General features: G+C 50.8%; 3 protein-coding genes across 3 annotated transcripts; 2 read left to right on the forward strand and 1 right to left on the reverse strand.

Moving 5' to 3' along the window:
- The first annotated feature begins 353 nt into the window (after positions 1 to 353).
- Positions 354 to 5,180, forward strand: LOC100907889 (regulator of G-protein signaling 7). Its single transcript, XM_029111456.1, has 9 exons — positions 354 to 470; positions 741 to 1,009; positions 1,147 to 1,344; positions 1,486 to 1,815; positions 2,529 to 2,732; positions 2,868 to 3,075; positions 3,222 to 3,363; positions 4,586 to 4,881; positions 4,998 to 5,180. The coding sequence occupies exons 2-9, from the start codon at positions 741 to 743 to the stop codon at positions 5,178 to 5,180; spliced, it is 1,830 nt and encodes a 609-aa protein (XP_028967289.1). The 5' UTR covers positions 354 to 470.
- Positions 5,181 to 10,602: 5,422 nt separating this feature from the next.
- Positions 10,603 to 16,885, forward strand: LOC100908030 (probable serine incorporator). The gene is made up of 6 exons (XM_003743238.2): positions 10,603 to 10,672; positions 15,088 to 15,371; positions 15,487 to 15,635; positions 15,743 to 16,168; positions 16,325 to 16,583; positions 16,688 to 16,885. The coding sequence occupies exons 1-6, from the start codon at positions 10,603 to 10,605 to the stop codon at positions 16,883 to 16,885; spliced, it is 1,386 nt and encodes a 461-aa protein (XP_003743286.2).
- A 4,203-nt stretch (positions 16,886 to 21,088) lies between these two features.
- On the reverse strand, positions 21,089 to 25,467 carry LOC100908168 (uncharacterized). Its single transcript, XM_003743239.1, has 3 exons — positions 23,843 to 25,467; positions 22,229 to 23,724; positions 21,089 to 22,083 (listed from the first exon to the last, which is right to left on the reverse strand). The coding sequence occupies exons 1-3, from the start codon at positions 25,465 to 25,467 to the stop codon at positions 21,089 to 21,091; spliced, it is 4,116 nt and encodes a 1,371-aa protein (XP_003743287.1).
- Positions 25,468 to 26,947: the final 1,480 nt, after the last annotated feature.

Genomic DNA, 26,947 nt, shown 5'->3' on the forward strand with positions numbered 1-26,947 from the left:
CTCCAACCATGCGGAGAGGTGGAAGGAGGGAAACGATTACTGCCACATGCAGGGAACGCGGTGAGCAGAAGAGGTGGAGGGGGGGGAATCAATCAATCAATCGATAGGCTTCAACCGAGACAGCGACGACTAAAGGTCAATGTTTATTTGACCGTCGATTCGAGCGCGGCTCCGGCCGATTATATTGGAACAATCGCTGGCGCTGCTCAAATATGCTGGATTCCCGATGGGCAAGCTCGAATCAGTGCGGGCTCGTTCCTGAGCGCATCATTTCCGCAGAGCAACAGCTGTTTCGATGTTTCCGGCGCGTCTAATGAATACTTTTTCTCTCATAGGGTGCAGCCGCCCGACGTTCGCCATCGCCCACTTTAGCGCCACCTCCTCAGCGACCGCCGAACTCACCGAATTTCCCCGCGAATTTCACAACCTACACCCTCGAGGATTTCTACATTGAGCCATGCTTCTACAAGGTGAGCCAGCGTTCTTCCAAGAAGAGAAAAATCCGAAGGATTAGGGATGGAGGGATCGTGGACCAATGTGGACGATTGATGTAAAAAAGGAAGAGATTGGAACTTCGGGAAGAGAATGGTAGGATTAGAGCAACATTGGGGAAGGGGAGTGAGAGGCTCGGCTGGTAGGCAGTGAGGTATCAGAGCGCAATGCAGGGAAAAACACCGCCGGTCAGTTTTTGTCGCTGACGGTAATCGTAAGCCAACCTTTCATCCTCGCTGCTGTTACAGATGGAGCGGCTGATCCTGGAGATGCAACACCCGGAGTTGGGCGTCCCCTTACGCTCCCAGAAACTTTTCCTCACGTCCATCCCCTTCGCGTTCGTAGGGTATGATGTCGTCGAGTGGATCATGGACAACCTGGACATCGAAGATCAGTCGGGGCCCGTGGCACAAGAGGCTCTGCATATCGGCAATCTGCTTTGCCAGTTTGGCTATTTTTTCCCGGTCGGTGAAAACGCCAAAACATACACCATCAAAGACGACTCAACCTTGTACAGGTACGAGCAGAGCTCCGACAGGCTATGGTCGTCATGCCATCGTAGGGATATTGATCGACATCTTCACAGTTTATTGCCACGTATTTGCGGACGAGATCGAGGCGCTCTCTCGGATTTGATGGACGGCTTTCCCGCAGATTCCAGTCGCCCTTGTTCTGGCCTGCGAGAAGTACACCGGACAACGCGGATTACGCTTTATACCTGCTGAAACGTCATCTGAAGAACAAACAGAAGAGTTCTCTCGAGGACTATGAGCAAGAAGCGCTACAACGATTAAAGAAGTTGCTCGCCGCAAAGTGGGATAATCTCTGTCAGCAAGCCGAAGATTCCATCGCGTACGTATCAATGTACCGCTCTCGACCGTTTTCGTTGAAACCGAGCGGAGCCGTGCGATCGATCGCTGAGATTCGAATCGATATTCCCTACCGACGTCGGCGTCGTCGGATCCGCGAGTTTCACTGGCTATCTTCTTGCAGGCAAACGAAGGATCGCAAAAAGCACGATAAAGTGATAAGTTCATCTCAGGAAAGAGCGTATTGGCGCATCCATCGTCCGCCGCCTGGAGTCCAGAGCTGTCTCGAAAGATGTCCCGTCCCCAGCCGGCGGGGACCGCGCAAGAAGACCGTTGAGCAACTCAAGCGTCAGATTGAAATATTGAAACGAAACCTCATGAAGTCTCGAAACAAAAGCACCCTATGGCAACGCTGCGACGATTATCGAGAATTCGACGCTTTCCTGTCGTCGACACTGCCCTCGAATCCATGGGTTTCAGACGATCATTCGTTCTGGCTCATCGAAAGCGCGCAGTGAGTGTGCTTCTCAACCTCCTCAATCTGACACCTAAGCAATTCTATCTTATGGGATGCGACCGAATGAATATTCTCCATACCTCGTTATAACGGACCAAGAGGAACCGGCTGAAGCGGCCCGTTCTATCCGAAGTCCGTTTGATCCGATGATGGGTTCTTAATCGTGATGGAACGTGAAAATCATCGGAAACAGCGCTGCAGCTCTTTTAAGGACGCGCACAAGGGCGAGGAACCTCTCAATTCATCCAATTGGCTATCGCTCCCGAATTTCCTTCTCAAAAGAATGGGTCCGTTGTCATAGGTCATAGGCGATAATCCGATTATCATGGGAGGAGGTAGGACCGAGGCCTGGAAATCATTCTATCATATCCGAAAGTCCGTTATCGGATCCGACGAATTACTTGAAATCGAAGACCCCATAGGCTTGTCCGAGAACGAGCAATCGGTCCGTGCCCATCGAGTGTCCCTCAAATCAGGGTCCGTTGAAAGTTTTGGTGCACCTGGGGAGGAGTGAAAAGGAGTTCGGGATATTGTATTCGAGAAGAGCTCTGATTCCCCGAGTTATTTGTGTCGGGATTATTTCCTCCATCGTATATGGTGGGAGAAGATGGGGATATTCCTATGAATCCGAGAAAAGGATTCCGGTCATCCGATACAATCATTGATAATATTCATTGATTACCATTTTTAATGATTGAGCTCTCGATTAGGTGTGAGACCCCAACGGAGCGCCGGCTCAAACGGTGGACCCTGAGCATCGAGGAGTTGTTGTCCGATCCCAGGGGCTTCCAGGAGTTCGAGATCTATCTCCGGAAGGAATACTCCCATGAGAACATCCTATTCTGGAAAGCCGTTCAAAAGCTAAAGAAAGGATCACCGTCCAACATTGCCCAGAAAGTACAAGCTATACACGAGTGAGTGTCCCGTATATCAGCGGCCAAGGGTCAAAAATCGCGAAAATACTCAATTATTCGAGTTCAAAGTCCAGATGCGTATCAGCACGTGAAATTGAGGATTTCTCGATAATTCGGAACTCAAACGTGTTGCAGCGAATATCTCGCCTCTGGTGCGGCTTGTGAGGTGAACCTCGACTCTGCAACGATGGAAATCACCATGGAAGCAATGAAGAAACCGACACGATACACGTTCGAGCACGCTCAACAGCACGCGTACACGCTCATGCAGACCGACACGTATCCGCGCTTTCTACGGAGCGAACATTTCAACAATCTCTTGCATAAAGCATCCAATCTTCAGGTCAGTGACCCACAGGGATAAAGCTCTCGATTCTTAGGGAGGAATACTCTATAGAGAGGAGTAAGAGGGAAATGCTCAATCTGAGAAATGACCCTTCGAATCCAATCCTGTCCGAAGACATTCTGACGCTCGTTTCCAAACCTCAGATTCAGGGCCACCGAAAGCGCTTCTTCCATTTCGGGGCTTCCACGCGCAAAAAGCCGGAGAGCCAGAGACCGTCGCCGCCTCAGCAGGTCACGACATTGTTGCCATCGACTGGCGCTCTAGTTCTCTATACCAAAGCTTCAGGTACGTTCATTCGCGAAATTCGTCGGGTGCAATGCGGCCGTTGTCCTTGATCCTACGCACAGAGTATCACGTTGTCAAGCACCAGACCTCCGTAGACGATACAACACTGGAACCTAGAAGCTCTCGAGAGAACATCGTTGTGTGTGTGATTCTTTGGATGACCGTTCGTGAGTTGAATGCTCAGGAGAATGGAGGCACGATGGGCGGACGATACGTCGAATATTGACGTCTCGCCGCAAGCGAGTCCTTCGACTGGGGGAATGAACAAGGAGGAGGAGGAGGAGAAGGATAATTCACTCTGCAATAGTATCGAGAGTTAGATCCGCCGCGCCGGTACTGCCTCACTTGACAATGAACACGAGATTGGTCTGTAGGTCCGTTAGTCTGTTCATGTCCACCCCGTCAGTGCAGCACAGTCACTGAATCACAACAGCAATCACCCCTACCAAGCACCAATAATCAGCCCTCCGGAAGGCAGGCAACCAACCAGCCTTCGAGAAGGCTCTCAGGTAACTTCAGTCTCCGCTTCACGAGCCGATCTGGGGGAAGCGCCTCGCACGCCTCCTTGAATATACCTCCCTAGCAGCATCGTCCGTAGGTCGTCGCTCTGGGATGTTTAACCGGAATGCATCACGCGAATCCACCTCGTCTGCTGAAAGTCCTCCCACATCTTGACCCAATCATGAACTGACATTCCATTATCCGCATGCTCTCCAGTTCCGACGAGCGAATGTTTCAGGCAGAAATCTTGAGCAGCGATTCGGGGATAAAATAGCTCGCGTTCGATGCCTCCGTCAGGAAAACCCAGCAATCATTGGGCGGCGTTTGGCGATTCTCCGATCCCTCGGAGGTCCGGACTCACCCAAAGGGGTTGTGAGGGGAGGGCGCACGAGGAGATTTGCGATCCCTTGACGGGGACGAGAGCACGAAATTCGCAGTCCTGACCGACTATCTACCGAGTATTCCGCTATCCCGGCCGACTCTCTACGCTCAAAAGACGGTCTATCGCGTTCGGAACCGTTCGAAACCCAAGGTCGACTTGACAGATAGACACGAGGGGGTCGAGGGAGGGCCAAAACCCCGAACCGAGGAATCCGGCGCATGAATCCGCGGTTCTTCCATCTCCCTCTCTGTTCGTTTTGGATCGATTTATCGTCCCATCCGAACTTCTCTACGCCGTTCCGCCCGACGATCTGTTCTGAGAATTGTGATCGCTTTCCAGGAAGTTCCTGTGACCTCCGTGAGTCCCAGAAGCGACGCGGTAGCCGAGGCGCGAAGTCGGCTCAAAGCTCTTCGAAACCAGAGGCCACGTCGGACGACGATTCCGTCGCGGCCAACCCACCGTCTCCAGCGTTCAGTGGCCGGCACTCGCACTCAACCAGTGATCTCCATTCGCTGACTCCGAGCTCTCACGCCTCGAGTGTGGTGGCAAGCGGAGCGAATTCGGCGTTTGGACAACTGGCCGAGAAAGGCGAGAGCGCGTTCTCGTCGCCATCCGTCAGTTCGGAGTACATTGCGGTGAGTGCGATCGAGATGATTTTCCCTCTGCTCCCCAGAAATCGCCTCCGAGCGACGGCCCGAGTTCGACGACGTCGACGGCGGCATCGTTGACCGTTGGACTTCCTTTCCCGCAGGTGGACGCAGAAGGCGTTGCTGAAGACAGTTGTGGAGGGACGACCCTCCGGGTGCCTCGATGGAGTCATAAGGCAAGTGACCCAGGCTCTATGGCTGTGCCATCGGCGCTGCTCAAGGTACCGTCGTCCCCGCGCAGCAAAGGCGAAGAAACTGATCCGGAAGATCATTCCAGCAGCGCCTAGATCTACGATTTCCTCCATCCAACGCTAGCTTCAGCAGCCGCTACCGCAGCAGCAGCTACGATAGTTGTCGAGGAAGCGTTTAGAGATATTACCCACTACCTCCTTCTTCGGAAGCAGCCGTTCTATTGAGCCCAAACTATTCAGTCAGTCCGACAGAGAGCGACTTAGCTTCGCAGATCGCAAGACGAATCTGCGTTAGCGTGGAAGAGCGAACCTTCGAAACAAAGCGCGGGCCAAACCCTGCATTCATCCGATGCGGCATTCCAGGCATTGAGCTCTGTGGCTCCCTGTTGCCTGAAAATGCCGAATTCAGATTCCATACTCCGAGCAGCAGCGGACGCCGCCGCAGAATCAGCTTATTTCTCTCCACTCTTTCCGGGCGACGTTTTCGATTATTATCGATTCGCTGCTAGTCGACGTCATCGGACGCGAGAAGAATCCCCTCCGTAGAGGATCCCGATTCGTTCTTCAGAGGACAACAGTAAGCCGCCTTCTAGCGAACTCTGATACAACCGAAGAGGATTAATCCTTGCACTTGAATCGAGCAGCCGTCGATTTAAGCGATTAAGTATCCTCGGATAATTCGTTCAAAGGCTGATCGTCAGAACGGTCGAGATAGCGGGAGGATTCTGTGTTGCACTGATGCGATCGAAGTTCGCAAGATTCTCCCTTTTAAAATCTCGCGCAGCTCGCAGGAATTTATCGTAATCCGTCTCATCTTAAGACTTTCGTGAGGCGGAGAATCCATTTGGTGCCCATTCCGCTAACGACGCTTCTCGTTGCCGCTACGAGTTTGTGATATTTTTTGTCTGAAAGGAGCATCTCCTGAAGAGGACAGGAGTTATATCTAATAATTAATATCATTTCCTTATCGGCAACAACTGGTTTCGTGAGGGTTGTTTGAGCCGGTGAATAATATCAGTTCGCGAATTGCACTGTGTCGGGGCCGAACTAGTCGATATAAGATACCGAGTGATCTATTTAGTTTGAAAGTTTGAAGGGGGACAGAATTCGTTTTGTCTCGATGTGGTTTCCACCCGTAGCCGGCGGAATTCCCCTGAGAGACTGCTGCGTCATTAGACAATAATTTAGAGCCAGTGACCTGAAAAAGCAGAAAGAGGCGAATGGAACGTTCGCGGATAGAGGGGACGAGCGTCAAGATATCTTGGGCATCGATGCATGCTCGAGGCTTAAGTGAAGTAGAACCCGCCGCATCTGTTCGGTTGATGCTCGGCCGCGAGCGGGAAGTGTTTTCGTCGCAAATGTTGATTTTATGACTATCCGACAGTTGATGAATGAGATTACCGCATCACAATCACCCGATCTCGCTGTGGAGATTCCTGAAGTGGTCGAATAATGTTATACTGTTATAATTTTCCAAACAGAATCGGGAAAAGAATGGCTAGAGCGAGTCGCGTACAGGAAGATCTGACCGAAATTGAATATGTTGGGCATTCGTCCACGACAATGGTGATCGGAAGCGTCCGGAGGAATCCAGAAGCGATGGGAACATGGAGCTTCGCCCTTGGAGACTAGTTCTCCACAAGATCAGAGAGCATTGTGATTCGGATACAGACTCGTTGATAATTCGAGGCTCATGAACTGTCTGTAGTCCGGGATGAGACGACGGAAGATTGCTGGGCAATGTTCGCATCGATTTTCCCAGGCTGGGTCCGAAGCTGCTGGCATCGCGACCACGGGCTAATTATTCAGCCTGATTCCGAGTCGTTATGAATGATGATTGGCATGAAGGAGTCGCCTCAACAACAATCATTAATTTTCTCGAGCCGCAGCAAGACACCCGGATGTTTGACAACTGTCTTTCGATTTGGCCCGAACGAATCCAGCATCCCTTCGCGCATGGCGGAGGAAGGCTTCCTCGAAGATTTTTCCGCGACTCATGTAGCGCACTCCTCTGCGAGCGTTTCGGAAAAGTCGTTCCAGACCACGCCTAAATGCCGGAACCGAATCGATTGTCAATCTGGACAAACTGAAAATATGGGAAAACTCGCGATGAAAATCTTCAAGAAGGCGAAAATCAGGTCCACAGAGGGGATGCTGGTAGATCGAGATTCGGAGCTACCCACAAGAGCGGGAACTGTGGACTCACACGGAATTAGTTGGACAGTCTTAAGCGTTATGTTGTATCATCTCAAGAATTTTATCGACGGCGTTGAATTTGGGGAGGACACCGAGTATCGGAGTTATTTTCCGGTCTCTGAAGCATTCATGAGCCATTCGTTCATTGATTGGTGATGTTGAAGTCAGCTCGAATTATGAGCCGATTCGGGTGATCGGCTCGAATTCAATGATCAAGTCGGAAGTCGGCGAGAAAGAAAGTCGTACACATGACTTGGGAGAGTGTTGGTGAGGATCGGTCGATCGATTGATACTGGAACCCGTCTCTCCAGAATTAGTTGGTTTGCGCTGAAGACTGCTGATAACGATGACGAAACGAAGTACCTCATTAAGTAGAACTTCGACGATATCATGCTTATGATAGAGAAATATTATGCGTAGTCCGAGAGTGATGATGATTGTATTTGCAACCTCGAAAACCGTTACATTATGCTCCCAGCTCAGAGGAAAATCGAAGCTACCTTCCCCAAGTCGACAAGCCAGTAGGTGAGAGGGTAGTCTCTTGCTCCCGGAGGGGGGGAGGCTTTGTCAGGCATCAGTCTGCACTCCACTCGGTGTGTCCTACGGAATTGATCCGTGCAGCTCTCGGAATTGATGTACATAAGAGAAATAACGAAAACTAATCTCAGGAGACTCATCCCGACACACTTTATTATGCCCCCTGAAGCATGCGTACATAGAGCCATGGATGGAGCTTGAGTATTGTATCGGCGATGATCATGATAACATTGTAATTAGGAGAGCGAGTACTACCGTGAAAAGTAATAGTGCTATTGAGAAAGAACCTAGCCGAAACCGATGTCTTAAACCATGTACTTTCTGTCAACTCTGTTGCGAGAGTGTTCAGGTCTGTCTTGCTTCGCGCCGACGGCGACTTTCGGTCGAGGTTGCGACACTTTTCAAAGTGATTGATGAGAGGTGAGACGGAACGAGCTCCGAGATTGATAGTAGTGATTATGGAAGGAGCTGATGTTGAGCTTGACGGCACAGTCTGCCACACGATCTCGGAAATCTCTAGCGAGCGAGGAAAGCAAAGATCGACCCACGGCTTGTCGCTCATATCAAGCTCCGCGTTTGAGGAGCCCATCGAGGATGGTCGGAGCAAGAACATTTGTTCGTCTGGGAACAGCGGGACGAGAGGTATTCGCTCGCAGTCCGGCGGGATGCTCTGCCGTTCGACGGAGCTGAAGTTTATGCTGAAGAGAATCGCAGCTCAGAATTCGGCCCGCAGAGGGAAAATGCCGTGTCCTTGAGTGAGAAAGTATGATATCAAGACTGGGATCCTATCGGATAGATGGAGACATTCCAAAGGGGCACACAGGATCCGGAAATCGAAAATATGGAAGAAATTCAAAGCAGAAATTCTCGAGGCTGAATGAACTTCTGGGGAAAATTCCTGGGAGCTCGCATGTGTTGGGGAAAGCCCGAGATTCGTTTGGGGAAAATCATGGCTATCGTTGATCGAAAGAGCAATGTTATCGGGTCTGAAATATCAGAGCCTCGAATCTAACATCCAACTAGCTAGATGCTTGTTAAGAAAGAAATAAGAGTCCTAACTAGGTGGCTGAGTGTTGAATGATTCATTACCAAGAGGATGCACTACACAAATTAGGCAGGAGCATTCATCATCAGAGTACTGGAACTTGAGCTATAAACAATAAAAACTTGATCCACATCAAACACGAGTCTGAATCTTAGGCTACGTCAGGCACCGTCCTCCCCTTACAGAAGGAGGTAGACACTCACTCACGGGAAGGGCCAAGGGAACCCCGGTACACTCCTCCCTCGGTCGCGGGAGATTCTTGCAGCTGTCGTAGAGAATCACGAGTCAGAGGAATGACCATTCCGCTGCGCGAGCGATGGATTCCGGAAAGGCAGAGACAGACCACCGGACGTCTACGGAGCCGTCGCGCATGGCGACTAAAGAGGACGATGCCGAGGACGAGGCGCAGCCATTCTATAGGAGGGGCGCATAAAAGACTCTCAAACCGCCATCCGCCGACGCGCAAGCCAAGGATGCTAAGAGTGAGCGTCGAACCCGGACACTACAAGTAGAGGCAAGTCGACAAGATGCCCTCGGGCTCTTTCTTCCCGATATATCATACATCGAAGGGAGATAGACATGAGGGAAGAGAGCGAGCGGGAGCTGTGGTAGTTGTTTCCTGCAGAGCCTGGTCTCCTGTCCGTCATCATGCCTGAGTGTTTGCTTCCCGAGCTGACCTGTCAGATTTCTGCTTTTGGCTCCTGCTGAAAAAACCAACGACCATGCGACGAAGTTTGATGCGAAGCTGACACTTTGGCTGCTGCCCGAGCCTACCTCATTGCGAGACTCCGAAACTCTTGGCCCCGGAGAGAAAGAAAGAATGGACAGCATAGGCCTGGGTACGAGGAGGACGTTCCGGATCGACCGAAGAACGGTGGGGGATCGACGCTGGCGGACGCTCAATTATGCAACGGAACAGGTCACAATTTTCCTGCATATTCATGAGATCACCATCATTAAGCTCAGCTCGTGTCGCTGTCTTCGATATGATCGTCGCGAATCCCTGACCTCCCGCGGAAGAAGACGTTGATTTCCCCCGAGGACCTTCACTCTTCCTGCGGCTGATCCAAAGTCACGCTGGGTGGCTCTTACGTAAAACTCAATTTTTTTAGATTTCTCCTCCTCCAACAGATGTACTCCAAACGAGGTTTTCTCGAAACGGTGCATCTCCACCATCCTTTGCTATAGTCTCCGACGTCTCTCCCACTGCATAGGCGAGGAAAGTCTACGCTGAATTATCTCAGTCAGATCACTCGCCCGGGGACGTTGACGACATCGCGGGACGAGAATCTATGTGTTGTTTCAAGAGTTTCTGAAACTCGTCCACCCTGTGGAAGGCTCCGGGGGGTGACTACCTGCGTCGACGAGTTTCCCGACTAACGAGCGGGAATCGTCAGGCTTGGGGGATGGGGCTCAAGCGAAGCCATAAGCTTGTTGAAGATTCCATTTACTTGTGCGCTCTACGTGTTCTTCTGCTCTTGGCCGAGGAGGAGGGGAGCAGGGTCGCGAGCGCCCCCTGGAGCACCCTCGCCACTCCTGAATCCTTAACACAGGTCGGGTAGTCCTTCTCTTGTTGTTAGTGTTCCAGGATGAGAACAATGCTAGAAAATTTTCACCATGCCTCCTCAATGACCACCTTTGCTTCAGGGGAGGGTGCAGATGTCCTTCATTAACGACAAGCTGAATTAGATCCGATTGAAACGTGCCGTTTGAAGCATTCGACATGTGAGCTCCAGTGCTATGGTTCATCCTTGCATTCGATGCTTCTTTGGGCCCGCCTCGATACCCCACTGCTGCGTAACATGGCCAGGTGAGTTCAGAAGCGTGCGGATCTTCACGAGCTGCTCGCTATATCCCTCGGTTAGCCCAATTTTGTCGCTCGTGAGACTCTGGCGGACGTCTCCAGACCCGAATTCCAGCCGTAGCGCCGATGATCGACGAGGACGCTTGATCCTCCATGTAAATTAGGCACTATTTAAAGAACACAGAATTCGTCTCCAGTATCCCTTTCGAGCGAGCTCCGACTCTCTCGACGATTCCTCCCAACTCTCGACCGTGTTGCAGCTCCGAAGTCCGATGCGGGGCGCAAACGTCTTCCTGCCTGCTTTGCCTGTTTTGAGCTTTCGAGAGGCAATAACGAGCTCCGCGTAGACGAATTCATTGTTTGTGGTCATGGTATCTCGTCCTGCGTTGACATCCGATATGACGGTGGTCATTCATGAAGATTGAACACGCATAGCCCACGCCCTCATCACGCTCGGCAGATCCCCCTTCCCCGGAGAAATCATTCGGCCTTGCGAGCCAATGAGCTCGATCTCTTCCGACGCGTGAGCAGTGCGACAACGGATAACCCAGCTCGACTTCCCTCGGCGGAGTTGGCTCCAATTGCAGGCAGATCTATTTGTCAACTCCGAAGGGGGGATGTCCACATCGGAAAATGCCGCTATTCCTCTTGGACACTTGAGCGATTCGGGTCGGATGGAATCCTGCTCCCGAACTGCACACAGAGCAGGGGAATCCGAAATTCCTTGACGCAATCGATCGCGGATGACGACCTTCCCCGATAAATGAAACGTATGACAAAAGGCTCTACAGAGGGAGAGGATATTCACCGCGGTTCGAGCCCCGGAAGTTTCGAATTCGGGGTCGGTAATTCCCTGAAAAGAGCCTACTTCACTGTCTGGACGAAGAACCTTGCCTCAACTGATGCCATCAAGGATCAGCGGGCTCTGGCTCGGACCTTTTGAGGAATATACGATTCCGCCGTAACTCCCTCTACATGATGCTGGATGTGTGGGTCGGGTCGAAATTGACTCACGAATTTAGATTTGGTTCCTAATTAGGGAGTCTATGGTGAAGCTACCGTTCCGCCAGGGTCTCGTTCTCGCCGCGGAGCTGCTTCCAAATATAGCGAACATTTGAATGGATTCTGATTACGCCCCGGAATGACTCTTCACCGTAGTAAAGAAGAGTCCCGCTTCGAGCGACGAATTCGATTCTCTCATTCTCACCCAGGAGGCGTTCAAGCCTCTCCTTGTGGATTGTTCTCGCGTCGGGCAACTTTATCGATCGGACTCATGTCTCTCACTAAGGCCTCAAGTGCCTAGAGAAAATTTCTGAACGCAGGGATTTTCGCTTGGATCGCACTCCCTCTCGGGACGAACAGAAAACAGAGTTTGGCGATGGCCGATCTATCTAATTTATTTGGTGAAAAAAAAACTTATTTACCACGGTCTCGAAGGATGTCCGCTCTTCCAACACACAAAGGGTTACAGATCATAACGTCGGCTCTAGTAGGATTGCCTGCCTCGTATAGCTCAGGGAGCAGGAACAAGTTCTGTAGATCAGATCTCTCGGACCCATTGCAAAACGCGGCTCACAAACAGATCCCGCCACATTTTTGGCTCTTCGTGACGTTGAGGACGATGGCTGGGAGCATTCTACTGTTCGGCTCTTTGCCTTCTCCGCGGGGGCCGTATCGGGCCCGATCTGTTGCTGCTTTCAGCCGATGCATTTCCATTTCCGTCGACGAATTCCCGTACGAATTTGAAGCGCGACAAGAACATTCTCCAAATCCCCATCCAGCCTGAGGACGAAAGCGTACTTTATTTTTTTTTCTCCGTTTTCAAAACAAGATTCTCATCTCTTTTCTCGGATCTCCATGTTTCTCCCCCTCCGTGGAGCCTCAAATGCTTCTAGGCTAGGAAAACCTATTTCCGGGATAAGGGAGTCAACTCATAGTCCGGGACTTTCTGCGAGAATATTATTTTCCTTCCTTGTCGAGGTAGGTCCGCTACACAGAGGTGCGCCCACAGGTTGCACTCGACAATTCTTGTCGAAGGAATGCACCACGATCTGACCGACACGAGGAAACTTCAGTGGTTGATTCCGGACGGATCAAAGATCCAGCCCAGTCTGCTCCAAGATCCCCATTAGGAGAATGAACCTGAGATATCACCGCGCACCGCCTGATTTTCGGGAGCGTCAACGGAACGTCGGGGGTGGGGCTTTTTCGAGGAGTAGAGGAATCGTTGCGATCCTTCCCAGTCGAAGGGGCATCTTGTAATGGAGTATCTCAGTCGGAGAAAATCGACGACGTACCGAGGAAAGTCATACAAGCTCCACGACAGAGCAAGAGTCTCCGGGAACTGTCGTGAAAGGTTCGGAACTGAACTTCGCCTTTCCCTGGTTGCCTTCCCGACGGCGGGTTCGTTCCAGAGGTCGCGACCACCACGAGATTTATTGCGACTTGATCCCTCGAAATGAGGAACGAGGAAGAGCCTCCGCCTCTTAAGCTTCCGAATGGATTCCTCGGCGGGACTGACACGCAATAAAGTTGCCATTCCCCCGGGATACGTAGTTCGCGACCTCTATCGATATACCGACCTCGGTCGGGTCGCATTCACGACGCTAAAGACTTCGGGTTCGATTACCGCCCGAAAGTTCGTGTCATCGAGGAGCGTCGCAACACACTTTCGACCGATGCATATCGCAAGATACTTTTCAGATATCAGGTGTGATTGTTCCGATCCCTGGCGCATTGTAAATAACTCCTCGAGACATCTAAGCAGACTCGACGAGACGTTTCAATGCAGTTTTCGAACAAAGCCTTACATTCCGAAGGCCGCTCACACATGACATGGTTCGGCTCGGTGTGCAGAACACTTTCATATTTTCAAATCAACGGATGTAGTCGTGACGCCAAGCCAAGGTCAATTCAATCAGATGGCTATTAGAAAGGTTGAACAAGAGTTCACCCTGTCAGCTCGAGAGACGTGCGATCTAGAGGAATGACGCTTCGGACTTTCTGTCCACAGAAGACCGTGGCTTTGGTCAGAGACTGAGAATATTCCCCGATCTCCACAGAAAACCTCTTGACAGAAAAAGCTCCCTCGTGAACTGTGGTTTGCATGACAACTCACCTATGCCGATCAACACCATCAGAAGGACGACCGAGCCCACCGCTGATCCACCGTAAACGAGCACGAAATGAGCCGCTTCGTACACATTCTCTATAGTCGGAAGACGCCAATTAGATAAATTCTCCATTTTCTGTCAATCGATACGAGACCTAGCAGTCGGGGAAACCGGAGATCATCGATGACAACGAGCTCGTGGGGCCGAGTGAGCGTCAAAACAATTTTCGAGAGCAGCTCTTCGTACGCTAGCTTTCGAACGTTGCGTGCTCGATGTACACCATGTATGATCGGCTGTTTGGGTCGCTTCAGTGGCCGCTCGGGCGGCGGCTGGTACGAGAAACCGAATGTCGACACGAGCGAGCGGCATTCGAGCGGTTCTGGGTTTTAGAATCCAAAAGAGAGAGGATCGGGAATCCTCTCCCAACCTCACACTCGAATGGCAGAGGCTGTAGCGAGTTTACGCGATGGAGGACTTCCTGTGGAGATAGCTAATGAAGCATCTCGAAAGAAAAAAGGGCCCATGATCGGAACGCATCGACCAGATATAAGAACCGATGTGGAGGAGATACCAGCAGCCATCATAGCTCCCAGTCCCCTCAAAAGAGGGGTAGAGATTCGGCGCCAAAAAAAGATCCGCGCGGGCTCCGCCTCTCCCCGCGAGGAATCTGAAGTAGGCAAGCTGAAGCATTGAGTTCTCGAGTCGGCACCGGCGTCTTCTGGAATCGCAAGCGACCATTCGCTCGGGCGGTCGGGCCTCTGTCGATGGGAGAATCTAATCTTTCCGGGAACTCGCCGAGGCCGATACAATCTACATAGGTTCCGAGGAAAATCGATTTCCCGAATCGGAGGCAACACCGATTATTTGAAAGCTTCCTTACACCGCGGCAGCCATCGACTTGCCCTCCGATATCTATAAATCACAGCAGTCACGCTCCAGCTGCCACAGTCACGCTTTGAGCTCAAAGACTCTACAATATTCTATTTCATGCGTGGATAGTCACGGGATTTCCTGGATAGGTGTCAAGTCCGAGAGTTTCCCCGCTTGGAGAGGAGTGGGGGGAGAGGGGAGGTCCTCCCTTTTTCTCGGCGCAGAGAATCCGAGAATCCATTCAAGTCGGGATTATTGCCCGCACAACCCGTTTTAGGATTTTTTCGAAAGGAGCATTCTTGACGCTTCCCGAAACAGGAGCCTTCAGCGATGCTCACTACCTAAAGTCCAGGAATCAAATGAGACTTCGAGATAGTTAAGCGCGAGAGCCTGGACTCCCACTGCTCAGTAACTTAATTTTTCTCTCCCCCTCCGCAGCATGGAAGAGTTCGACGTCCACGCGAGTCATGTACATCACCATCTTCACGGTGATATCCTTCATGTGTTGCGTCATGCTATCGAATGCCGTAGTCCAGTGGGCAGACCAGCAGTTCGATCTGTGTTGGCCACTAAACTGCGGCTCGGATGCTGGATACCTCCTCGTATACCGAACGATGTTGTGCGTCGCGTTCTTCCATCTCGTCATGGCAGTCTTGACAATAGGTGTCCAAAACTCCAGAGACATCGTATCGGGGGCACAGCAAGGGTTTTGGGCCTTCAAGGTATGTTGGATGCGTCCTATAGGAGCCAGAACCCCGTCTCCGTATGAAAGTGCCTCCCCCGATCGGGTGACTGAACGAGCGAATGCATATAAAGATTTATCTCCTGCTCCTGCAGATCATCATCATGTTCGGCATGATCATGCTGTCGATAAGGGTACACCTGCACCAAGGAGTTTTCATCGGTATTGTTAAATACGCGGGGATTTGGGGAGGTTTTGGTTTCATGATCTTCGCGTACCTTGTGATGCTCGAGAGTGCTTATAAGTAAGTGAGGATAAAAGGGGATGAAGGATCATGGGGATGTGGAGGGGAAATTCCTCACTGGAATTTATTCATATTCAATTCGCTTAATCGCCTCTTTCCCCAACCAGATACGAAGACTGCCTGGGACGAAACGGACGCAATGTAAAAATCATCACCATGGGCGCACTTGCTATACTATGCTCGGGCGGCATAATCTTGTCCCGATTCGGATACAGCGAAGCGGGATCGACGCAGAGTTCGACGTCGACGGCCGCTTCGAAGTGCGTCGTCAAAGACTCGATGATGAAGTTGAACACGGCGCTCTATTTGATCGTGCTTGCTATGACCCTAATCTCAGGCTTCCCGGACGCGCACAGTAGACCCTGTCGCAACTTGCTGCCGGGGGCAGTAACGCTCAATTTCCTCGCGTTTCTCACCCACCTTATATCGAGAAGCAATATTTGTGGCGAGTTCGGAAAGAACCAGTGGGATGGACTCACATTAATCTTAGGACTGTATCTCAGCTTCAGTACTCTACTCTACCTGCTTGTGAGGTGAGTCGCGGACAGCAACATTTACAAATCCAATCATACTCGGTCTGGAGTCTGAACTGATGCGACGCAGGAGCAATCCGAGAAGCTCTTCCGATCTTCACCCTGAGTGGGTGCGCGGAATTTCTTCCGGAAAGTGAGCCACTCGAAATCTTCCAGACGCAACGACCAACACTCTCCATGCTCATCGTCGACCGGGGTTTTGGGTCGGTTCTATCGTAGAATCTACCTCAGAGGACCTCTCCACGTTCACTCGAATGATATCGATCAGATCAAGTTCCGTAACTACGACGAGATATTCGATGAAGTTGATCAACTTCAATACTCATGGTGCGTCTTCCATTTGGTGCTCTGCGGGGCGGCACTTTTCGTGATGCTCACACTCACTAATCTCTACTACCCCAAGAGGAGTACCAAGGTGAGTTGCTCTCTCGCTATCATATACCCAACGAATAGATCGCACCCCCCCCTTCGTTCACAGCTCCGTTTAGTTCCGCTTCCCAATGCTCTCTTTCTTTCCAGACAAGCCAGTACGAGTGGGCGATGGGCGTCGACGACTCGACCCCTAGTCCGCCTTTCGCAGATCCGCACGCAACACCGCTCTTATGGATGCACGTCGTTGCATCATGGGTTTGCGCAGTCCTGTACCTGTGGTCTCTTGTCGAAACGACCGTAAAACAGTCGAAGATTGCGCAGTTTTCGGACAGCTACGCAGTCTGACTTTTGGCAAAATTCAAGGGCAGCTCCGGTGCAAACCCAGATGACTCCAGCCCACCCGAATCCGCTATCAAGCTATCGAATCCACATCCACCGAACCGACCTAGAAACTTGAGCTGTCACAGTTGGAACAATGAGCAACGTTCATCTTAGACAAATCGACGCAAATACTATCATTGGTCGCGACTCGAAAACAGAACAGTGTACATTCTCAGCCTCTCTGAAATACATTTAGTGCATCAGAGATCAATACCCGACGACCGATATGCATTGGGAGACGGAACGAGGGCGAACATCCGGAATCGAGCTCCGAGACGATTCGGAGCTCCTCCCGCTGCGGGCAAAAACCGGTTGAGAGAGTGAACATGAGGAGCTTGAGAATTCTCCACCAAGCCTCAGATCAAGCCACCCTCTAAGAAACCCAAATAAACTACACGTAGTCGGTGAGCAGTGCTAGCGCAGTAGGTCGTACACCTCATCCTGGGCCAGAGGACGTGCGCTGTCTCCTCGTCCAGCTGCCGATGGCGACAAAAAGAAACGTGACGCGGAGTGATGATTATTCGATTGATGATCGATCACGATCAGCGTCCAATCGGCCAGGATAGGATTAATGGATGGTCAAAGTGAGCTTTCAAGAATCTCGTATATATATCTCAGTGCTTTCCGCGAAGGAGAATGGTACAGAATGTAAGGCGAGCATATGCCATCGTACGGATGCTCGGAAGATCTCAATGAGATCAGAGGAGAATCGAATGGAAGGAGCGAAATGAAGTCGAAAGGGGAGATTCAGACGAAAGAAGATGCGAAGAAGTGTTGGGGTCGACGTCGACTCGCTACAATCCAATACTGATGGCTTTCAAAACTGTAGAGGTTCAATTGTTTTAGTAAGAGCAGCTCACCTCGACAAGGTACAATTTCCACAATAATTGTTGGACAGCTCACGGCCCGGGCCTCGGTTGTCGCGTTAGCGAATATGCATCTTCCCTAGCTTGACATGCTCAAGGGCGATGCCAGTGATTTCGTTCAAAGTTCTCTTCTACTACTTCTACTACTACTATTACTAAAACTACTAATACAACAATTATTATCAATAATTGTACTAATACCACAATACTAGGAATAATGACGTCAACGCTGAGACGGCATAATATTACTACATCTGTTATCGACGTACCCTGTTGTAGCGGAAACTCCGAGCTCGACAAGATTCGATCGTGAAAATCATTCCGAGAAGCTAATCCAAAACGCGAGATCCAATCAATTTGGGGAACCTTAATCGCAATGAAGTCTATACCTGTGTTTCCCATCGGCTTGAGGTAATATCAAGGCAATCCACATTCCCGGGGGGAGCCCTGTGAGAGCTTCCCTCATGAAGTCGCTGAAACTCGTAAGTTCTGGCTTTAGGCTGGATATTGCCAAATCAAAACCTAGCAGATCCGGTGCGCGATCGGATAATCAGTCTATTCTACATTTTAAGAAGGAGCTTCCATTCCTTTTGATGGAATTTCTTCCGCATCGTCTCCTTTCTCATATCGAGAATTGGCTACATTTATCATCGGATCAATCAAGTTCGGTATCACGAAATCAAGCCCCACCCACCGCCGTTGACCCATGCGTACCGACTCCGACTGTAATGATGACAATATCTGACTGAATATGTAGGGACATATCAGGATGCGGGGCGATCTGGAAATTGATAGGAATCGATTGCTCTGAAAAGAAGGAGTCAATCGTGAACAATGCCCCGATGTTTACTCGCCCGGATCGGCAATCAAAACAGAGTGATGGCCAACACTCAGCGTATGTCGGGAGCCATACGAAAAGACGTGGTAGGCCGAGAGGACAGAGGTTTTATCGCGACTCTGGAGTTTATCCGCGCTTTATTCTATTCGAAGTTACTGGTTCGAAGTATCACAGATTTGATGGCGGTCAATTATAATTATACATAGCTATGAATCAGACGTCGCTGGGAAATACACTATGGAAGTTGCTGTAATGTTTGCGTATGGTTATCGATGACTGATATGTTTACCTGTTACAATGATTATCATTGCTGGCTTTATCGATGAGGAGAGGGGAATATCACTGTTTCAGCCGCGGATATCATTGGAGAGTACGAATCGACTGACTGAAAGATTGATTAAATAAGTTCCGATCATGTGAAATGATCATGTGATCGCATCACCGAGTATGTTATTGTGTTTCCCAATAATTGCTGGATTGCGACGTTATTCGTTGACTGGTGCCGAGGAGCGTTCCACCTACAGGCTATGAACCGATGGTTTCGAATTGTTGGAACGGAAATCCTTCTATCGGTAATATTGTTCACTGGTACAAGTCTACCATCACAGCGGACACCGATTAAGTTAACCATGGTACTGTTGCGACAGTGTCGCAGCCCTCGACGAGAGAAAATAAAAATGGATTAGCAAGAAAATAAAGAATTAAACCAGAGTCGAAGTTATTGAAGCAGAACCGTATGTCTGGATAGCATATCAGTTGGACGAAAATAATAAAGTTTATTCTACGCAGTTACACATCGGAACGATCGACTCTTCGAATTTTCCCCGACCCGCGAGGCGCTGTGTCGAGCCCCTAGTCCGTGACCTTGAGAAAGAAGCAGAGCTTGAGGATTGTATTTAAGTCCTTCCAGCAGATGCGGGCCCATGATATTCCTCGGGGGGGGGACGCCATTGTCTTGGAAGGGACTAGCCACCGATGATGATGAGCCTCAACTTGGAGCCCTGTTGCCCGGAGAGAGATCTTGGGAGGGAGGGGGGCATTGCCTGTGGTTTCGAACGCTCTCAGCAGGAAGTACCACAACCCGCTGATCTGATACCTAGATATATGCGGAATGACGGACTCGCGTTCCCAGAAAATTCAGAGCTCCACGCAATCTGCGTCCCAATATGATGTTGCGAGACTCTCGCTTTCTCCACTCTCTGAAGTTTCTGGGAATCTGAAATGAGGCGGGTTTCCATGACTGCTGGAAGTGAAGAGCTTTGTTTTGAAAGAATTCTCGACTTCGCAAACTTTCGCCGGTGTTCCACGAAGAGGCTCATCACACGCGGCTCCATCCCTCCCGAACAAGTTTCCAATCCTCGACTGAGGCATATTTTGTCAACCGATCCATCAGAGTTATTACCAAGACTTTCTCCGTCGATCCTCTTCAAATCGGCAGTGTATTCCATCGGATCCGCCCCTTAGACGGCGAGTCGTCCCTCGGCAAAGATGTCTCTAAGGGGTCCCTGAGCTCTGGACTCGTTCTTCCGGGGTTGCCGCGAACATTTATAGCTCATCGGCCCGACAGCCGAATGCTCCGACCGAAAGTGATATCGCGCAGAACCCAATAATTACATATGATCGGGTCGGAGGAAATTATGAGCATGCGAGGTCGTATCCGATGGTGTCGGAATGCCCGGGGACATCAGCGATTCGTTGAAGGCTGCAACAAGCGTAGTTCGATACCTATAACTTCCTCTGACCTCAAAAAACTTTGAATACCTCGTGAGAATGACCTCGCAAGGCCCCTACTGAAACGCTCACTCACGGAGCTTGCCTTGCGGATAAACGACCATCGACGGGCTCAGAATCGAACAGAAGACGCCGCGTCGAGCTCGATGAGCCTCCAGGACAGAGGCATCCGAGTTGGAGGCCATCGGAATTTCACCACGAGAGTTTTGGATGAGCTGTCAGATGAACTACTCGTCGAGAAAGACACCCACTGGCATTTTCCTATCAACACAGCTATTCGAATTCTTCCGCCCGCGACCCTCATCCCGGACTATAAACTAAGTATCGAACTATAAACTCTTGGTGCTCCATCACAAGATCGGCTCAGGAGATTCTCGGCTGAATACGGAACTTCAGCGCTCCCACCGAGAATATTCGAATCATCAATTGCGTTAGCCTAGAAGTAAAACAAGAGGAGATTCTCGGTCTGACTCCGGTTCTTGATAAAATTCAACATCTCCGTTTTTCCGTTCTTATTTTGTACGGAAACACAGCACGGCAGTTCAATACAATGTGAAAGCGTTTCCGGCGCGTTCCTCGATAGACCGCCATGTACACCCGTAAAACACCAGATATGACAAAGTCCAACCCCTTATTTACAAGTATTCCCCCGAAGACGAGCGTTCAGACAAGAATGACGGTGAGATAGGAACAAAACGCATCGGCACGAACGGAAGAAAATCCTCCCCGGCGTTACGCCACATAGAATCCTATGCTCGCGAAAACTCTAATCGCGAAAGCATTCCTCTCGTTACTCGTCATCTTGCCCAAGAACTCAGGCGATGAAACGTGAGCCAATACCTGCTTTCGATTCTCGCCTTCTGCCTCTCTGATCAGATCGACCAAATTGGCCTCGGAGAGCGGCTGAGCAGCTTCGGTTTGGATTTCAACGGACACCGAATCTTTCGCCTCGTTCGGCGAGCTCTCTCCGCAGGGTTGAGCGTCCTGGGGCGATGAGGTTTCGACGACGTTCTCGGCATCCATGAGCTCTTCGTCATCAGCACGGCAGACTTCGGCGTCCGCGGCGCTAGATTCCCTGTTCGTATCTTGCTCAGCATCGTCTGTATCGAAGAGGACTTTCTTGACACAGGAATCCTCGTCGGGTTCCAACTCCAGTCGAACAGAATTATTGATAGTGGAACAAATGGAGACGTCCCTATCGTTCTCGTTCTCGGCAGTTTCGGGACTCTCTTCGAGATCTTCGCAGAAAGACTTCTCGCACAAATCGACCCTGGGCGACGCTTCGGTCTCTTCTACGGCGACACCATTGTCGTCATCCTTGACGGTGAAAGGGGGGAAGAGGGATTTCGCGGTACGATTCTTCAAGAATGCACACACTTCGTTCGACCTGCTGAACGACACCCGTTTTACCGAGGCCCCGGTGGAGAATCGCTTTAGGATACTGCGTCGAGCGGACGGGGGACTAGAAGCCCCGAACCCGTTCGTGGGAGCAGCGAAAGTCAGTCGCCGATCGTCGGGTGGTGAGGCCGCTTGAGGATTGTCGTGGATCGGGAAACATTTGTTATGCCGTGGAGTCGATCCCGCGAGCATGTTCCGGATATCTGTTTGGCCTCCTTGTTTCGCCTGGGCGGCTTCGAGCATCTTCCGGGATCTTGAGGACGGCGAGTTTACCAAAAATGCGTTCTTCGGCGGCATCCGCATCAGGATCGGGGACTCGAAGTTTTGACCTTGAATGGAATCCTGGCTGTCAGATCAATCGTTCCTACAATCAGTCAAATTCGAAACATCCCTGCTTCCAGATCATCATCCAATCAATAGTATCTAATCCAATTATGTTGTCATCAGTGGATAGGGATGACCATAGTTTCTCACCTAGTTTCCTCTTACGCGCAGCAAATCCTCGCATCGGCGACTCAAAAGCAGCACCTTCGACGTCGCCTAGCTGCTGTTGCTGCTGCTGCTGTTGAATTTTCTCAGCCATTTTCACTAATGAGCTGGGCTGCTGATCTATCTCAACAGGGTCGGGCATGTCATCACCTTCGTTGTAAGAAAACCGCTTCTTCTTTTTCGCAACGGGCTCGTCGTTCTCGTTGTTCACGCCTTCCGTGGGAGGCAGAGCCGCTGCTTCGGTGTCATCGGGGGATTCGATCGGTCGAATACCCTCAATCTCCATACCAACGTTCGGATTATCTGCGGATGATTTTTTATCTTCTTCAACGTTGCCGAGCTCAGGGGCCTGGACGATTTCCACATCGTCCTTCTCCTCAGCCTTCAACTCGACATCGAAATTGGCGTTCTCATCCACAACGGGCGCATTGGTGGTCACTGTCGTACCCACTTCGGTATCGACGACGGTTTGCGAGGGGTTCTTATCGACGCTTTGAGATAGGTCTTGGTACATGCTCGGGATCACCTTCGACTCGGCTTGCTTCTCGAGTTGATGCTCGGTGAAAATGCTCTTCTTCTTCGCGCTCTTGATCGGTGTGAAATCCTCTTTCTCCACGACCTTGCTGTTCTTCCTCGAGCTTCGCCTCTTCACCACCGGGGTTGGGGACTTTTCCTGGACCGCCGACGGGGCTTTTTCCTGGACCGTGGGTGCCTTGGACGCGAAAACAGGGACGGCGTCGGAAACGCCGATGAATTGCGACAAACTCTGCGACGATTGATCTCCTTCAACCACGGGCGCGGATATCGAATTTGCGTAAGCGATGAACGTGTCACGGATGCTACGTTTCCAGTGACTGGCGGCCACATTGAGGATATGCTTCATATGCGTCGGGAACTGGCTGTCGTCGGCGAAAGCCGCCGCTCTAGCGACGAGTTCCTCGGAGAGTTGTCCCAGGATATTCGTCAGCGGTGCTTCCACTTGATGCAGACAAGTTTCCCGGATGATGTTTCTCGTCCTGGTGAACTCGTAGAGTTGCAGAAGGTCGGGGAGGAGAGCGTTGCAGATTGCCTTACACACGCGCGAGTCCTGAACGGTATGGATGAGGTGATAGAAAATCGTCACAACATTTACAAACAGCTGAGAATCGCTCTTCGGTCGTTTCTCGTCCGAAATGAAATGAGAGCTCGTCTTGGCGATGTGTGACAAGCATTTGACGAGAGACTCCAAGTTCCCCAACGGCCTCTTGTCGGGAACGGACTCGGACGCCACTTGACGCACCACGGAGTCCAGAGCTTGACTGTAGAGCATCAATCGATGCAGATTGTTTTCAGAAAGAATCAACTCCTCGAGAAGGATTTGGCAAACTTCTTCGATCTGCTGATTCGGGACAATATTTTTCACCAGGATCGCGTTTGCCGCGAAAACAGTGAAGAGCTTCGACCACGACTTCACAGTTTCCTGCGTCAGACACGGGGGTTTCCTGGAATCAGTTGAGAATACGTCATTAGTTCGGGCATCACGCGATTCTTAGGCGACTATGCTGCGGCGCATCAGAGATGACTACATTGAATGGAAGATGGAAGGTGGGAAAAACTAACTTGAAGGGGTACCGGAGGCAACTCAGGATGGCACTGAAGTTGGGCTTGGAGTCTGAGCCCTGGTTGACTTCATGGGTGTGGGCGATGACTTCACACAAACGCTCGACGAGCTCGAGCCATATGGGGATCTCCAACGAAGGAGCGATGTCTTCGAAGTTCGAGACGACGTGCTCGGCAAATGGGAGAAAATCTGATGACGCCCGTTCCAGTAGAACTCGAAGCAGACTCTTGAATCGTTTTCTTTGATTTTCCGTTCCTTGAGAGCAGGTCACGCTGACTCGATTGATGAAGTGAACGGTCACGTGCGCCAGGGGGGTTTCGGCAAACTCGGGGACAAAATGGCCCGTCACGATCAGCTTCTGGGGCGTGCCATTCGCGAGATCGCCGAAGATGCCGAGGCTCTGCTCCGGATCGAGTCGCGTTTCTCGCAGTAATTTCATCGCATTGCTCATGAAAACTCGGCTCAAATCGTGCGCATCGGACTCGTACAATGAGCTCGCTCTGGAAATCAGTATTTTCAAGAGGAGGTACGGATACACTTCCGGTGGCGGTGACGATCCCTCGAGAATATTGCTGACAATTATCTCTAGGACTTCCCGCATCAGTGCTGAATGCTTCACAAAGTGCTCATCTTTGAGCACGTGCTGATTGACCGGGAACTTTTCGTGTAAGCCGTTCATTTCTTTGAGTATTTCATTGTTACCTCTGTAGAGCACCAGAGCGAACACCGCGTAGGCCTCCCGAGTCACAAGACGGGTCGTTTGCGGGAGATCGAAAGCGGATTTTGCTTGCTGGCTCCGGGACAGATTGAAAACCTTCTGGATCAAAGGCATGACAACCTGGTCGAAATTGTTCTCGGCGTGACTTCGAAGAGAGCGGACGAGTTGCCACCATACCGAGAACTTGTGAACGTTGGTCTCGGACTCGGTGTCGCGATAAACTCGGTTCAGTGGGTTGAGTAGGAGCGAAACGTAGTTCGATTTTCTGACCGTCGACTCCGGTAGACGTTCGATGAAGGTCTTCCACGAATTGAAAACGTCGATGTGGATTTCAGGGTCGGATTCCTTGAAAGCCATGGTGGCCACATGGAGTATTTTATTTGTGACATTCGTGGGAACTTTTTCGAATCGCGTGAATTTCACAACCGACCTCCACATGTTGAGCGCCTCCCTGTAGCGTTTCGCTTCGGCGAGGGTTTTCATCCTCGGAATGACCACCTCTTTCAGGGCCTCAATGGCATTCGTCTGGGTATTTTCATGGGAGTATACAGACGGTCGGATCGCAGTCAATAACGACTCTGAAGTCGTTGTCACGTCGTCGACGCAGAGAGCACACGCACTGATGCCAGCGACTACGTACTGAGGTGCGAGGTCTCCCTTGCATTTTTGAGAATTCTTCTTGTAGAAGTTCAGGATTTTCAGAGTCGATTCGACGCTCAACGAACATTTCAAGAGCACCGCTGATAGGACCGGAACAGCGGCAGAGAACAGGATTTCGTAACGATTCACAGAGTTGATGAGCCAGCCGACAACCTGATCCGGTTTTTCGAATTGATCTGCCGGGGTGTCTTTCAGTTTTTGAAGCTTCTCTGTCGCTTCGGCTTCACTTTTCGGATCCTGATCCATTTGGTGATCGACTGGAAAGCCGGAAAATTGCTCCCATATGTGTTTCAACATGATGTCTAACTCTGAGAAATTTCGATTGCGCAAATGTCAGAGAATAGGAGTCAGTCGACAGGACAGAGAGGCAAAGCAAATCACACACTGAGATTCCAGACGTTCGAGACGGAAGATGATTGCGACCGATTACCTCTGGAATGAAACAATCGAACCTTATATACCCCTTGATGTACCATGAAGATCGGTCCCTAGCTCGCGCCATTTTTCGGTGACCGGAGACACTCTGATTGCCCCCTGAGCACGGAAATTTACGGAGCTCTTAGCGTCCCCACGAAATTCCGAAATCTAGTACCCAGGTCCGGGAAGTCATACTGATTAGAGCCATGTATCAGAGAGAGCGAGTTATTCTCTAACAGCGACGGAACATCTAAACAGACGGCTCGGAGACCATTTCCAAAAGAATAGCTACTCTCCCAAGAGGTATGAACAGGTGATTCTCCGGAACGGCAGAGACCAGCGAAGCGTCGCACCGTTGCTTCAGGAATCGATGATCGGAAACCGCGAAACCACAGCACTCCTCCGAGAACGGAGATCGCGAGGCTGACGATCATGCCGTTCTCAGGGAAAATTTTCGAGGAAAAGTTGTCGGGACTTCCTCTGCTCATGGCGCGGAGAGTTCCGCAGATGTTGCGCACCAGGACGACCGGATATGTTCTGCCTCATTCGTGTCTCCGAAAGGCGGATAAGGAGCTGCTACAAACTTTCCAGGGATAAGCGTCGCGAATTATCAAATGTTACTCACATCAGGTGGGTTGCCGCCACGTTAAATCCTATGTCAAAAACTTTCAAGGGACTGAGCTCTGGGAACGTTCACTCCATCGAGATCCGGCCAGTCGTTGAGTCCGATAATTGACGAGTAACTTATGAGTCGAAAGAGCCGTCAGCTCGCCGTAGATGAGAGAAAATCGCTAGCTGCAGCCTTTTGTGTTCTATTCTTTTCTTGGCGGGCGGCTTCGACAAGAATGGCGCCTCTTTAAACGAAGACAGCGCCGGGCTGCGAGAAACATCGTCGAATGTAAACAAAGAGCACAGACTGAACAGCCGGGGCGCCAAATTTGAATTCCCAATGCTCGGCATGGGTTTGCGATGCAAATCCAAATCCGCAGCACGTCCCCGGCGGGAACGCATCATGCTGGCGCGGCTGGGAGGAAAACGCGACGGCTTGCGCTCTCTGAATGCACTACCAATGATCGGCCACGTGAAACCTATTTCAGCCTGCCAGAGCCGCGATAGTCAATTCGCTGTTTCCCACAGGCTCGGCAGTTCAGAGTCTGAACTTCAGACTCGAGGATTCAGTTGTTTGGAGTTGCTTGAGTGGGATACTCTGACGAACGTTTATTGGGGAAGCTCTTCAAAACTGAACGCTTACTCAGTTCAGAGGATTCACAAAGTTGAGAATACCGGGGGTACCGGCCTTAATTTACTG

The sequence above is a fragment of the Galendromus occidentalis genome, unplaced genomic scaffold, assembly GCF_000255335.2.
Source record: "Galendromus occidentalis unplaced genomic scaffold, Mocc_1.1 scf7180000077441, whole genome shotgun sequence".
Classification (NCBI taxonomy): Eukaryota; Metazoa; Arthropoda; class Arachnida; order Mesostigmata; family Phytoseiidae; genus Galendromus; species Galendromus occidentalis.